Source organism: Carassius carassius, chromosome 11 (assembly GCF_963082965.1).
Source record: "Carassius carassius chromosome 11, fCarCar2.1, whole genome shotgun sequence".
NCBI classification, from domain to species: Eukaryota; Metazoa; Chordata; class Actinopteri; order Cypriniformes; family Cyprinidae; genus Carassius; species Carassius carassius.
This window is the reverse complement of record NC_081765.1, coordinates 29,856,810-29,872,748: the sequence shown is the minus strand read 5'-3', so window position 1 is coordinate 29,872,748 and position 15,939 is coordinate 29,856,810. Positions and strand designations below refer to the sequence as shown.

The 15,939-nt window shown below is 36.5% G+C and overlaps 1 protein-coding gene across 4 annotated transcripts in view; it reads left to right on the top strand.

The window, feature by feature from the left end:
* Positions 1-15,939, top strand: part of hdac4 (histone deacetylase 4) — a 223,863-nt gene that overhangs the window by 104,761 nt on the left and 103,163 nt on the right. The window contains exon 1 of one of the 4 annotated variants that reach the window (XM_059562490.1): positions 13,067-13,252. The exons of the other annotated variants lie outside the window; for them this stretch is intronic. Within the exon in view, the coding sequence (XP_059418473.1) occupies positions 13,249-13,252 (4 nt within the window). The 5' untranslated portion in view covers positions 13,067-13,248. Of the gene's footprint in view, positions 1-13,066; positions 13,253-15,939 lie in introns of those variants that run through there. 4 annotated transcript variants of the gene reach the window in all.

Below are 15,939 nucleotides of genomic sequence, written 5' to 3'. Positions count from 1 at the left end.
CCGACAGTGGTTTCTGAAAGTATTCCTGGGCCCATTTAGTAATGTCATTGACACAATCATGCCGATGAGTGATGCAGTGTCGTCTGAGAGTCCGAAGACCACGGGCATCCAATAAAGGTCTCCGGCCTTGTCCCTTACGCACAGAGATTTCTCCAGTTTCTCTGAATCTTTTGATGATGTTATGCACTGTAGATGATGAGATTTGCAAGGCCTTTGCAATTTGACGTTGAGGAACATTGTTTTAAAGTTTTCCACAATTTTTTTACGCAGTCTTTCACAGATTGGAGAGCCTCTGCCCATCTTTACTTCTGAGAGACTCTGCTTCTCTAAGACAAAGCTTTTATAGCTAATCATGTTACAGACCTGATATCAATTAACTTAATTAATCACTAGATGTTCTCCCAGCTGAATCTTTTTAAAACTGCTTGCTTTCTTAGCCATTTGTTGCCCCCGTGCCAACTTTTTTGAGACCTGTAGCAGGCATTAAATTTTAAATGAGCTAATTAAGTGGATAAAAGTGTAAAATTTCTCAGTTTAAACATTTGCTACGTTATCTATGTTCTATTGTGAATAAAATATTGGCTCATGTGATTTGAAATTCCTTTAGTTTTCATTTTATTAAAATTTAAAAAACGTCCCAACTTTTCCGGAATTCGGGTTGTAGAAAAACCATCCATTTTCAGGTGAAGTCACCTTTATTTCTATTGTGCTTTATACAATACAGACTGTCAAAGCAGATTCACAGATATAAACAGGAAAATTGCTGAAACAAGTATGGAACTCAACTATGGAGAGAACTCAGATTCTGCTTTAAAGCAGCTAGTGGCATTATTTACCTCAAATCAGTTCAGTGAAAAATCCAGTTCTAAACGGAAGTCACTCTGCACAGTCTTTTCAGCAGAATGATCTGTAGATGGCAAATGGATTTCAGGGGAGGTCAGCCGTGTACAGTACATGAGTTTTTGGAGGGAGAATGCTGGCTGCTCCAGGTGCCAGCCCTCACAGATGGTCATCATGCCTCCTGCCTGGCCCTCTGAATGTGGCCCTGTCCGCCCATCTTGGCACCCGTTTCCAGGTCAGAGCTGCCAAGCAAATCAGGCGGCCGGCAGTAGACCGCTATTCAGTCCGGACTTTGGTGCACTGATAGCATTCTTGATAGATCTCATTCATAGATTTTGCACACGCTCATCATCTATATCTGGTGTTGTTTCTAGCACTGTCCTCAGTAGTTTTTCTCAAAGCATTAGCAATCTGTGTTGTGTGAAAGCAAGATTGCGCTTCAACGCCCCTCAACAGTCATTCCCATCTGAGGCAGGCCAATCAGGTCACATTACAATAAGCTTTTGACTTTAAGATACATATTTTGGAACTGATATTTACTGATATTTTATTTTCAGTTAAAATATTAAATTAAATATAAAATATTAAGAGCTAATAATGAATGACACCACTAGATGTGTTTTCTAAATTATATATATATATATATATATATATATATATATATATATATATATATATATATATATATGCTATTTACAAAAAATATTTATTGTGTTATCTAAGCATTCATTTTTTTATTATTACATATAGCTATCCAAATAATACTAATCTATTGATTTTTAACCATGCATCAGAATGTAGCTGTCCAGATGTGTGTAGTGACTCTGGTGGTGTCCGTTCTTCATAAACACATCTCTCAAACTCTATATATCGTGCTGCCACTGATGGTTTGACAGTTTGAGTGTTTTGAATGATTGACGGATGTATCTTTCCTGTCTGCGAGTCCAGCTGTCAGTCAAACTGGCTTGTTAGAGGAGCACTGTGTAACGCTCTAAATGTTGCCAGGACCAGAGTAGATCGATATGAGCCTCCATCCACCCTACCACACCACAGGCTTTTCTACGACCTGCCTGGAGAACAGTTGCTTCCCATGATTTTGTCAATTCGAATTGCAGTTCCTTCACAAATGGAAGGTGAAATGTGTTGTTTCTGCACTTCTAATGTCACCAAATGGAATTGTAAAATAAATAACTTTTTAAAGTGCTTTCCCAAACATTGTGCCCATCTTCCAACAGATAGTCTCACTCTTCATGCCACTTGTTGAGCCAGTGTTGCTATGCTGGGCCTCAAACAAATAGTTGAAAATGTTGAAAGCACCACAGTGTTTTAGTGGGAACTCAACCTACGTCTTACTTAGTTGTCTTTGTGCATTAGAAACAACACAAAACAGCAAGCATAACCCATTTTATATCCGTGTTTTTAAGTTAAATATATTCTATTCAATGGGAAAACAACATGTAGAGACAGCTTTATTGTATTTATCTGATCTCGGGATTGTCCAGTGTTGTTATTGTTAACTAAAACTAACAGGGCTGTAACCACCATACACACTAAGAACAAGTCATCCCCAATAATTAGAAATGGCCAAATCGTCCCCCCCAGTATTTGAAATCCTTGGACTACTCTGTCAGTGTGAGAATGGTTGAGATGACCAATCAAATATTATATAAAAAGTAGGCGGGGTTCCCAGTTCACAGAAACTGAATGCAATTTCCATTTGAAGCATCAGTTTTAATGTTGAAATAGAGTGAGGTACGATGAAAGTAGCAAAACTACTAAAAAAAAATATTTTAAGTGTAAAATATGACGTGACATGAAAGTGACGTGACATTCGGCCAAGTATGGTGACCCATACTCGGAATTTGTGCTCTGCATTTAACCCATCCGAAGTGCACACAGAGCAGTGAACGCACACAGACACACACACACACACACTGGGAGCACACACCCGGAGCAGTGGGCAGCCATTTATGCTGCGGCGCCCGGGGAGCAGTTGGGGGTTCGATGCCTTGCTCAAGGGCACCTAAGTCGTGGTATTGAAGGTGGAGAGAGAACTGTACATGCACTCCCCCCACCCACAATTCCTGCCGGCCCGGGACTCGAACTCACAACCTTTCGATTGGGAGTCCGACTCTCTAACCATTAGGCCACGACTTCCCGATATATCACGAATATGATATCATTTATGTGATTCGGGCCATTTCCAAAAGAATGTGATGAGTCGTTTTCTAAATATTAGGCATACAAATAAGAGTGAATGTGTGCATGTTTTAAATATTATTTGCTAACTTCTTAACTAGAATTAGACCTAGAATTTCCTTCACCGTTCTATTTTTGATTTACTTGATAAAAAGTGTTCAAGACATGATTACAGCCTTGAAATCTAAAACTATTAAAAATGTTTTAATGTATTGAAATAAAGCTCAAATAAATTACAAATACTGGATGAAAACTGATTCAAATTAGAAGATGAAAATTAGAAATGTTGCCTTAGAACCTAACTGAAATAGGTTTCAACTAAAATGACTAAAACTGAAATAAAAACTGAAGCTATATAGAAATATATATAAAAAAGTAAAGTAAAAAATGAAGTTATAAAAACAAAAGCCACTTTGAAATATTAATACATAGTTATATGGTTTCTTCTGCTGAACACAAAAGAAGATATTTTGAAGAATGTTCAAACAGTTGACGGTAGCCATTGATTTCTATAGTATCAAAAAAAAAAAAAATAGTAGTACCGTCAACTAATTGGTTACCAAAATTCGTCAGCATATCTTCTTTTGTGCTCAACAGAAACAAGAAACTCATACAGGTTGAACAAGTGGAGGGTGAGTAAATTATGACAATTGTATTTTTTGGATGAACTATCCCTTTATTTTTACCACAAAGACACACCTCCACTTTAATGTACAGTTAGCTGCTGGAATGGACTCATTAGTTCTGGTCAGGCTCCTGTCGTGTGCTCCTCCACGCATTACATGGACTGTAACGAGATGAGAGCAGGATATTAGATGGACTAATAGCTGAGGAATAGGTCTTTTACGGGAAGCAGCTTGGCCGTTATTGCATAGACTCGCGGGAGCAAACAATCGTGCAGTAAGGTTACCCACAGATGCACAGACCGTGTGCTTCCCCACAAGCATCTTTCTAAACAGCCATTATTTCCAGACGGCTGCTGAGGTCCAGACTGACTTTTGATTTCCGGCTGAGTGGACGATATTTGAACCCAATTTATTGGCCTCCGTCTCATTCTTGAAGAGCAATAGCTACACGCCCTGTAAATGGAAGGGATGCGTTTTACTGGATTGTGAGTTTTGAATGGGTGTTTGGGGAGAGTGTCGTGTCTGGACTGTGTGCCATTTGTACAGGATGGTTTTACTGTTATTTTTCCACTTACTGAGAAAGAGGACATTTGTCTATTGAAGCAAATGAGCCTGCACTTCTGCATGAATGTAATTCAGGATATAGGTCTTTGAAGAATAGCCCAGTCCATGGAGATATAAAATATAATTGTGAACACCAATAAGCTTTCTAGAAAAAATTATAGAGAAGACTAATGTGTTGTTCTATAAATCTATCTATCCATCAATCCATCCATCCAGATATTTTTGTATTCATTTGATATTTGTGTGTGTGTGTGTGTGTATATATATATATATATATCTATACAGTACAGACCAAAAGTTTGGACACACCTTCTCATTCAAAGAGTTTTCTTTATTTTCATGACTATGAAAATTGTAGAGTCACACTGAAGGCATCAAGGGCTATTTGACCAAGAAGGAGAGTGATGGGGTGCTGCGCCAGATGACCTGGCCTCCACAGTCACTGGACCTGAACCCAATCGCAAAAGGGCCAACAAGTGCTAAGCATCTCTCGGGGAACTCCTTCAAGACTGTTGAAGACCATTTCAGGTGACTACCTCTTGAAGCTCATCAAGAGAATGCCAAGAGTGTGCAAAGCAGTAATCAAAGCAAAAGGTGGCTACTTTGAAGAACCTAGAATATGACATATTTTCAGTTGTTTCACACTTTTTTGTTATGTATATAATTCCATATAAAATTCTACATGTGTTAATTCAGTTTTGATGCCTTCAGTGTGAATCTACAATTTTCATAGTCATGAAAATAAAGAAAACTCTTTGAATGAGAAGATGAGTCCAAACTTTTGGTCTGTACTGTATATATATATATATATATATCGGTACATTTCTACATAAGGCTTCTGACAACTTCCATACTGCAAATGAACGGACATTTGGATGAACAGTTGAAATGCCATCCATTCATTTAGCTCTGATTCAAGAATTCAGAGCTAAATGAGCTTTTCTGAAGTCACTCAAAAGTCCATGCCCCTTGCAGGTTTGGTTTTTCAATATTTTGCCTAAGTTTAATATGTTCAGCCAGCACAGATCCCTTTAACACGCTGAATATTTATACACAGCATAGGGTTAGTAAAAGGCTGTCCCATGATCCTGAACACTTGCATGATCTCTGTGCTTTGCATGGCACCACAACCATCATTTTGCTCCTCTTAATACGAGTACCTTATTTTTCTGCTTTTAAAAGCCTCCATGCATCTGTGAACTTACGTTCTGTATTATTCATGCTCATCTCAGCACTGCATATACATAGGTCTGACTCAGCCGCACCATTTCTGACAGCCGAGAGAGAGAGAGAGAGAGAGAGAGAGACGAGGGAGCTGAGCATCTCTGAAGCCTCTGGTCAAAGCCAGTGAGGTTACACAGCCCTGTCCAGGCCAGGGTCCGCAGGGAGCTGGAGCTCTTGAGTGGAGTTACCAGTGGGCTAATGGAGCAGCACACCCACTCGCTCAGCTGTGAGCGCTAGAGAGAGTGTGATGAGCCTGAGGGACTGAGTAAATATGAATGAGCTCTTTCCTCCCACGTGCTCCTCGCAGCAGAAGCCATTGATGTTGTTTTGACATCCAAGTGTGAGAGAACAAAAGCAGCAGAGCACGAGCAGACTAAAGAGGGCTGGGTCCTTCCAACGCACTGCACGATGAGTTTGACCAACACGTGTCTTTACCAGCCGTGATATAATAAAGCAGAACTTCACAGTAATTATGGGACAGGAATATTAAATAAAATATAAATTAATGATAATTGGCTTTTTTTAATTATCGGCATCGGCTGTTAAGTTTTCTGTTTGGTCGATGTGTTGGATGTGTTGGAACAGCATATATATTACTGTTTTTATCTGCATGTACAGTATATATGGGACCCCAGACCACAAAACCAGTCTTAAGTGTCAATCTTTTTTCAACATTTAGATTTATACATCATCTGAAAGCTGAATAAATAAGCTTTCCATTGACGTAGGGTTTATTAATATTTGGCCGAGATACAACTATTTGAAAAACTGGAATATGAGGGTGCCAAAAAATCCAAATACTGAGAAAATCACCTTTTAAGTTGTCCAAATTAATTATTAGCAATGCATATTACTAATCAAAAAATAAGTTTTGATCTATTTACGGTAGTAAAAATTAAAAAATATATTTTAATGGAACATGATCTTCACTCAATATCCTAATGATTTTTGCCATAAAAGAAAAATCAATCATTTTGACCCATACAGTGTTTTTTTTTTGGCTATTGCTAAAAATATACCCCAACAACTTAAGACTGTTTTTGTGGTCCAGGGTCACATATATATATATATATATATATATATATATATATATATATATATATATGCAAGAATTATAGTTCAAAGCTATGAATTCAATAAAAAAGATGGACAATACAAAGGGTCTCTGTTTGTTAGCAATCTTCAGCAGTTCTGCTTGGTGCCATGTGATAAAGCAGTATTATAGTTGTTATTAATAGAACGTCAAATGCTTTAATACTTTTTTCCATCTACTTTTAGCATTCAGCAAATATGCATATTATTATTGAAGTTTTTGGAATATCTAATAATCATTTAATTTCTTTTTCTGTTTATAATGTTAAGGACTTTGATTGTGAAAAATACTATGATAAATTACAGGATCAAGAAGTGTTGGAGCTGTTGAGAAGAGCTTGTTGCTGTTGATCTGTCTTGTGTGTGTTTGCTCTAATGCTTTTTGGCAAGATCCAAGAGGAGAGTCCAGAGCCATTCAAAGCAGCAATTAACCGCAGTGAGCTAATAAACTGCATTAAACTTTGCATGAAGAGCTGCAATTATCTTGTTTGTGGGAAGCAGAGTAAAATTTGGGAGCGTCCACATTCTGGGCACATTCTGAATCTACAGTATATATATCCTGTCATCTCAAGAGTGTTGTTTCAGGTCACCTTCAAACAGAATTGCAACATTAATGGCTGTTTTCTAAAAAATTTTTTTGCAATTTACATTGGTTGGACAAAATCATGCCAAAGGTTGCAGACTTAATTTACGCTGAAATATAGCTTATATATTTAGATCTGTTATCTCCTACATAAGTTCATGTTTATTCTTAATGTTAATGTCTTTAGATTTTCCTAAAGTGTGGAAAATTATGGCTGCACGATTTGGGGGAATTTGTTTATTTTTTTTTTCTGACAAAATTGGCATTTTCAACGATAAAAAATAAAAAAGTTAATAAATAAAATAAGAATTGCTAATACTAATACTACTAAAAAAAAAAAAGACAGTTATAATAATAATAATGATTATTATTATTATACTATTATAATAATCATTTTAATTATGTAATTCTTTTATTTCTTGTAATAGAAAATGTTAAAAAAAATGTTTCACTATAAAATAAACGACTGTATTTAAGAAATATAATAACGTTATTTTACATTACAACTTAAATTACAATGCGCAGCACACATTTATAATAAATTGCATTAAGCCATATTTTGCATGGTTTTATTATTTATTTATTGATAAAAATAAATATCCTAAATATAGTATATTTACATCCCTTTAGTAAATAATAAAAAAAAAGTGTGTGTGTCCAGATTTTTGCCTGGTAATGTACATAAAGAAATTGCCTTTTTCTTGTGATTTGTAAGATGAGGTTCACTGGCTTGATTTTGCTCATATTTTATTGTGTGCTGTTAGCCGTTCACATTATAGTTCAGCTCTGAATGGGCTTAAGCAAATGTCTCTGGCATTACACCATTACCATCATTACACCAATCATTCTTTTCAGGTTTGAAGGGAGCTCTGTTAACGCTGGCGTTTGAAACAGATGGAGACTGTGGCCTCATGTGTTTGATTGTAATGAAACGCTCTTATATCTGTCTGTGAGTGTCTGTGAGTTTGCAGCTGGACAGTTTCACACACACCAAGGCAGGATTATAAATGGCCTAAATCAATAATAAATGACACCGTATTTCACATATTTGGGGTTGGGCTTCTGTGCCCTAAGGGGGGAAGGATGAAAATATAATTCTTGCAGTCTTTCTCCCTCTCCCTCTGTATTTCAGGTCTGTCGTTTCCCCTTGAGTATAGCCAGGCTTCTTGTTTATACTGTAGCATCCATCTTTTTTTTATTTCCCTCATCTGTTTGGCTGGCTGCAGATTTCTCCATTCAGAGCTGATCATTAGAGGAACTGCATTATTTACCATTCTGGCCCGCATCGCTGAAAGGAGTAGAGAAAAGGAGAGAGAGATGGTGTCCAATATCCATAAAGCCATTTTAGCACACTTAAGTGGCACAGATGAGTAAGTGACAGTGTCTCCGACAGAGATCAAAAGATGTTATTATTATTAGTTTTTTTTATGAATGTATGCTCAATAACCTAAATGCAATACCGTTTATTATTTCCTCTCGCTTTTTGGTCCCTAGACAACCATTAGACTATAATGCATGCACATGTCAAATATTTGTATATACATTTATAGAATTATTGTTGTTGTTCATGTTAAGTTAATAATAAAAAAACAGGTTTTTGTTCTGCTATTATGTTAACTAAATAATCATTAGAGTAGATAATACAACAGAAATGCAAATAATGCAAAAGATAAAATATTACAAACGAATAATTCAAATGCAAAAGAAAATAAAAATATTGTATATAATCTAATACATTATGATTATTTAATTATAAATGTAAAAACAACATTTTATTTTTGTTGATATTTGTTGTATTTTGTATTTTATTTTTGTTTTTTAATTAACTCATGGTTATTATTATATTATATTATATTATATTATATTATATTATATTATATTATATTATATTATATTATATTATATTATATTATAATGATTTGGGGGGGGGGGGGGCTAACTGATAAAAATTTTGCTATTTAGTCTGACTATTTAGTCTGTCAAGTGTTCATACAGGAACACTGTAATGACAGAACCTTCCTAATCATCGGGAAGAAGGAGGCGGGAACCGGCGGACAATCAAATGATATTTTAATAATCAAAATAAACACAAAACAGCGCAACAGCCCCTCGCGGACGACTGTTGCGCACAAATAAAAAGCAAAACACAAACTAAAACCCAGGCCTGGTCCTCTCTCGTCCTTCACTGTCGTCGCTCCAGTTTTCTATCCTTCCATCTCCTGCGTGGGACTCGAGACCGGTGGGTCGAACAGGTGTCATTCATCTCCAATCACTCCACCGGCCTCGCTCCTGTTCCCACGTCTCTCGGCCCCGCCCCACTCGTAACAAACACCATTATAAGGGTTTGAGGCACCTGAGGTTTCAGATCAACCCCAATTAAAAAGTTTTTTTTTTTTTGTGTCATTAAATTCTTGTAGTGTAATGGAAATCCAGCAACATTTCCGCCCACCTCCACACATCCTGGTAAATTTTCCCTGTCTTCCACTGACTTTTAAATGCATTGTTTTTCAGCCCTGTTTATCAGAGCAGATCTGTTGGTCAAACTATAATAATCCAGGCAGGATGAAGGAGTTTGTATCCGGGAGCTTTCCGAGTCATCATGGGCTGTAAAGCTGTCATGGAAAAGGCCTTCCCACTCACAACTTCATGATTCGGCGAGCGGGAGCTGCTTTGCATGAGCTCTGCCTCACTTTTTGGCCGAGGTCCATGTGTATGAATCCCAGGTGTTTTTTCATTGGCCACTTTTGTTGTAGGTCAAAGTAGCTCGCTGACATCACAGCTAGAACTCTTGACCCTCACTCGTTCCCACCTGAGGTTTACAGACAGGCTATTTTTGTGTGTTTACGAGTCTGTTATCTCTAAAATAAGTTTGTAGTGGAGATGTGTTTGTGTCATGGCCTCTCATGTTCTGATCCTTCAGGTCCAACTAGAGTTAGTATTGCTTTCTGCTAAACTCACAAGGGTGTTGTGCATTGTTACCAGGTTATTGTTTTGCTGTTATAGTGTTCTAGCCTTTTTCATAATTTTACTATAGAGGTGGCATACTTGTGTCATTCAATATTTGGTCCTAACTTGGTCCTAATATGCATGACAAGCAACAAATAAATCACTGTTTGGTAATTGCTCTGTCTGATTCATAAATATTTTTCATTCACTTAAAATAACTAGTTCATTCATTCATTCAATAATCGGACTACACTGGTCATACTGTATATTATGATTCACTAAAAAGAATCAGTTTTTAAGAATCATCCTTTCTGGAATCACTCCACACTTGATGTTCTTTGTTTTTTGTTGAAAATAAAAAGAATAGATTCACAAGAACCAGTTTTTTTTATTATTATTATACTACATTGGCAATGAAAATAATTAATTCATAAGAATCCGTTTTTTATATATTTATATTAAACTGCAGTAGTTTGACTGTAGGTTTTTTTGATTCACTAAAAAGTATCAGTTCTTAATAATATTTATCTCTGGAATGAAATTGCACTGGTTGGGCTGTATGTTTATTTTAACCAAAAAAACAATCAGTTCTCAAGAATAATTCTTTCTGAAATGAAACTAATGAAACACTGATTGGGTTGTATGGTTTTGTTTTAGGTAAAAATAATTGGTTCATTCAAACCTTTTTTTTGTTTTTTAATCAAACTGCTGTGGTTGGACTGTATGTTTATGATTCACTAAAAATATTCAGTTCTTGAGAATCATTCTCTTGTAAGCTTGTAAGCTTTTAACAAAAACGAATCAGATCTTAAGAATCATTCTTCCTTAAATAAAACAACATTGATTGGGCTTTGTTTTTGTTTAACTACAAAAAAATGGGTTTCTATGAATATTTTAGTTTTTAATAATCAAACTGTACTGGCTGGGGTGCATGTTTTTGATTCACTTATAAGAATCAGTTCTTAAGAATCATTCTCTCTGGAATCAGATTGCACTCGTTGGCTTGTAAGTTTTTGTTTAACAAAAACCGATCAGTTCTTAACAATTCTTTTTTTCTTAAATGAAACCACGCCGATTGGGCTTTATGGGTTTGTTTAACTAAAAATAATTGGTTTAAATTAATATTTTAGTTTGTTAATCAAACTTAACTGGTTGGGCTTTGTTTTTGATTCACCAAAATGAATCTGTTCTTAAGAATCGTTCTCTGGATTGAGATACTGTTCGCCTATATGTTTTTGATTCACAAAAATGAATCGGTTCTTAAGAACTTGTTGGGCTAAATGTTTTAACTTCACTAAAAAGAACCATATCAGCAGAAGTATTAACTTACCCACAAAAATATATATTTTGTGTTACAATACCTTTAGAGGGCCATACTGCCAATGCTTCATTTCTTCTACACTTTCCCTTGTGCTGAAGTGCTCTGACTAATCTGAAGAAGAGGCAGTGTTTATTATATTACATGTTTTGTGTTGTGGAAAAGATTTATCTAAGTGCGAGTTTGTTTATGTGAGTTGGGATTCTGTTCTCTCCCTATTTTGGGCTGAGCTGAGTTTGAATGCTCCAGGCTCTTTGTAAAGGATCCAGCAGCACTTCGTTCGTTCGGGTGTTGGCTGTGTGGTATTGTTTGCTTGGCATCGCTGTATGAAAGGGATCTGGATAAATATTTCAGCGCTCTCTTTCTCCCGCTTTCTCTTGGTCTTTCCTTGCCTGTATCTGTACACACTGCGTATTGATTAACATTGAGCCCAAGTAAATGTGCCATTGATTTTCTGCTTTAAGCGCCAGGCTTTACCAATGTGACCTGTCAGGCAGGCTGTCCGTGAAGATGGAGCTCCTCTTGACCATCACAATCTTCCAAAAGATGTCATGTTCATGGACGGGGCGTGTGTGGTGTCACATGATGGAGTCTGCCGCTCAAAATCACGACTCCGCTCCATCCATCACGCCTCTAATGTTCTCATTTGTGGTTTTTCTGAAGCACCTCGCTCTCTAGCTTTCTTATTACCTTCAATTATTTAACGACGCAAGAACTAATCATGTGTGATGTCTTTTCTTCCCAAAAATGGCGACCTAAGTCTTCCAGATTAATTAGGTGACAAACAAACTAGGCTGGAGCTTGGGATACTCATGCCAAATATGTCATTACGTTATTATATTAGCGCTCTTCTTGTGTTTGTTTTTGTCGTGGTTATAGCGATCGTGAAATAAATAGCTTAATGTCTTAAGAGTCATGGGATTTCCCTGAACAATCTTCTGGAGAAGATCGATGGCCATAGGCAGCGTTTGAGCTCATGATCATCAAAGATATTCCTGTCTGATGAGTCAATCGATCAATAAAATGAAAGACTCGAGAGGAACTGTAAATGAGCTCTAGATAAAGCCTGCTGGGAATGGGAATATTAAATGAGTATTCAGATGAGATGTGTGTTCACACTGTTTTTTTTTTCTTTCCCATTCCTAGTCTGATAAATCATTTTTTTTAAAGGGATGCTTCACTCAACAGTGAAACTTTTCACCTCTTTTCTTTATTTTAATTCTTAAACTATATTTTAAACATTCAAGGTTTTAATAAATACCTATACATTTATTTTATTTTTAATTTTAAAAGCTCAAACTTGTACTTATACTTGACTTCTTACCCCCCCCCCCAACCCCCCCCCGCCCAGCTCCACGTTTTGTTTTTATTTATTTTTTTTTTTTTTTGAGAAAATGAATGGGGAAAATTACTTCCTAAAGCCACTAAAAAAAGTGGGTGGTCACCGTTACGCTCTATGTAAACACCAGAGTAGTGTGCTAATGTGAGAGAGAGAGAGAGAGAGAGAGAGAGAGGGTCTTGGAGCTTCTGTGACTCTGCCCCGTGTTCCAGGAAACTACAGCAGTGCACATAAACACTCAGCATGCCTGCAACGGCTCTGTGATGTCACCAGCTGAGAGGAAGGGCGGGAGAGAGAGAGGGGAGGGGCAAAGGGTGACGGAGTGAGATACAGACACAGCCGGAGGGAAGAGAGTCAGTGAGAGCGAGACGGGGAATGTGAATGGCCGAGAGAGCCACACTTTGCACTGTTAGAGGCATAGAACGCCACTCGTGGGAGTCGCTGTGCGTGTTTCCCGAGAGTCGTAACCCCTCCGGCTCGCTGTCTGCCGTCTCCCTGCTCTGGACTTGAGGGGCTGATGGGTAAGCGCTGTTTCTGTATGGGCTGTTTTGAGTGAGGGAGGTTGAGTGGGCGGACGGGTGGGTAAAGACTGGCTTTATTGCGTGGTGCTGAGATACGCAAACACTCTGGTGTGTGTGTGTGTGTGTGTGTACACTCGCTGCATCCTTGAACACTCTCTGGTGAGAGATGAGAGCTTTTCAATGCACTTTATTGTCAGTCCTTCTCTGTATTGTGTGTGTGTGTGTGAGGTGTTCCGCTTGGCTGTGTTTGTGGTGCAGGGTCTCTGTCCTGGACAATCTGTCTGGTGAGGATGGAAAGTAGGGCTGGGCGGTGTGACGAAGGATGTGTTGGCTGGCAGAGATCCTGCTGTACCGTTTATACCATGGTAAATGCGTCTATAACTGCGTTACATTCTTTACATGGGAGAGCGGTAAAGAAACATGGATTAATGCAAAATGCAGAGCGGGACGTGTCCCAGACAAGTCAAGACAAGTAACTTGTTATTAAAAGGTGTTTGGCACCACATAGTGCAGTTTAGTTGTCTACAGTTGCGATGGAATATCGTAACTTGTCGCATTAATATGGAATTGAACTGATGAGGTCACATGTGCGCGTTTATTGGCTGTTTTACAACACCTCCGAACGTGGCTCAACCAGTCAGAACTAAGAGCCAAAGCTAAATGTTTTTTGTTTTTATTTAAATGTTTATTATTATTATTATTATTATGGATAATCTAATCTTTTTAGATTACAATGATCAGAAATGTGAACTTTTTAAATTTATTTTATAAGTATTTTATTTGTACATATTTGTATTTATTTCAATGGATTATCCCATTATCCAATAGGCATAACCGCATGCTTTCTTTAACATCTAAACTATTTTTACGAATTTACAGTAAGCAGTGGTATTGGTTACTAATACTAAAACTAATTTTGGTATTTTAAAAATTAGAAATGTTTTCTAGTTACTGAGCTAAATAAGTTAAAGTTGAAATACTAAAATGACTAAAACTGAAATAAAAATAAATGAAAACTAAATATAAATAAGCGATAGTGTGTTTATTAGCTTCGTGTGTCTTGTGTAGAAATGTTTCTCTGGCTTTGCTGTGCACAGAACACAACGCAGAAGTGTAATGGAAGCTCGAAATAATAGGCCTATCCGAAAAATATTTTTAATAAATTAAGGAAAATGAAAGAAATACTGTGCATCATGTAGCCTATTATGCAGAGTTTCGCTTAATTTTTGTCCAGCGCAAAAGGAAACAGATGGCAAAAGTGGCATCCTAAAGTATTTCTTTAGGCTTATTTTACAAAAACACAAAGATTAAAAAAAAAAAAAATTATTGTGAGTGTAAATGTAATGTACATTTAGGAGCAGGTTTATTTTTTTTTATTTGTTGGTTTGATATTGCTGTTGTTCTTTTTTATATTTATTGTTATATTAGTTTAGATTTTTTTTGTTTGTTTATTCCATTTCAAAGTGAATACAGTAATATCATGATAATGAATATCCACAAAGTAATGGAAGAGTTTAAGATATGTAATGTTTTGCTGTTTCAACTTGCCCTGAGCAGAACATTCATATTATCAGTGTCATGGATTGGAAGCACAAGTGCCGAGTCAAACCTCTGCTCTGCAAGGGGATCTGCGGATATAAATAGCTCCAGCTGCTGGTCACTCCTACTATTGGAGGGAAATGCCTGGAGCATCTTGTTAGAGGTGGAGTCTAGATGAGGGCGAGGACTCGCAGAGAGAGAGAGATCTGATAAAATCTCTTGTCTGTATTTCTCATGAAGGGCTTGTTACTTCCTGACATAGCTAATCAGTTGTGTCATCTGACAAAAACTTAATCAGAACTATTTACCTACATATTTGTTTTTTTACAAAACTATTTTAATGTATGTAAAATTTGAATTTATTGTAATCTATTGTAAAGTTTTTATTTGAAGAAATATAGGTGATTTATGGAATATTTAAATACATGTTTTTTTACAAACTTTTTTTATTGTAGTCATTTATTAATGTAATTAATAAGGTTTACAATATAATTATAGTATGTTATAATAATATTTATATTAATGTTTATAATATTTATAAAAAATATAATTGATGTGCATTAAAATGAAATATTTATAAAAGTTAATTAAACATTATGCGATTGTAAGTTTTTTTTTTGTGTGTGTGATTTATGGAAATATTTGGGATTTATGGTTCCAATGTACAAACTTTAAAGTCAGTACATCATAAATACCAGAATCTCTGTTCTGTTAAGAAACTGTTTTTACTTCAAACTTTCCAAGAATTGCTGTTGACCTCTTGTCCTCACCATAATGAGGGTGAATGTTTGGTCAGGACTCATTGTATAATGACACATTAGCATGTTTGGGTTGAGCTTACGGATACAGTAGTCCATTGAATGGAGTAATTGGTGATGCCAGCTAGAGATCGACTGATATGGGTTTTTCTATAGCCGATGGCGATGTTTAGAGGTCAGGGTCAGCCGATGGCCGATATGTGCTGCCGATTTTTAGGGCCGATATCTTGAAGTTTTCCCCTCATTTGCATGATAAAATGTAACACTAATAAAAAGTGGATGCACAACATTTCTAAACTTATAATTTATTGAGCACTGACTTGAACCATCTCTCGAAGTCAATCATTTACATAAAAGTTTTAGAGCATTTATCAAGCAGAATTTTTACAA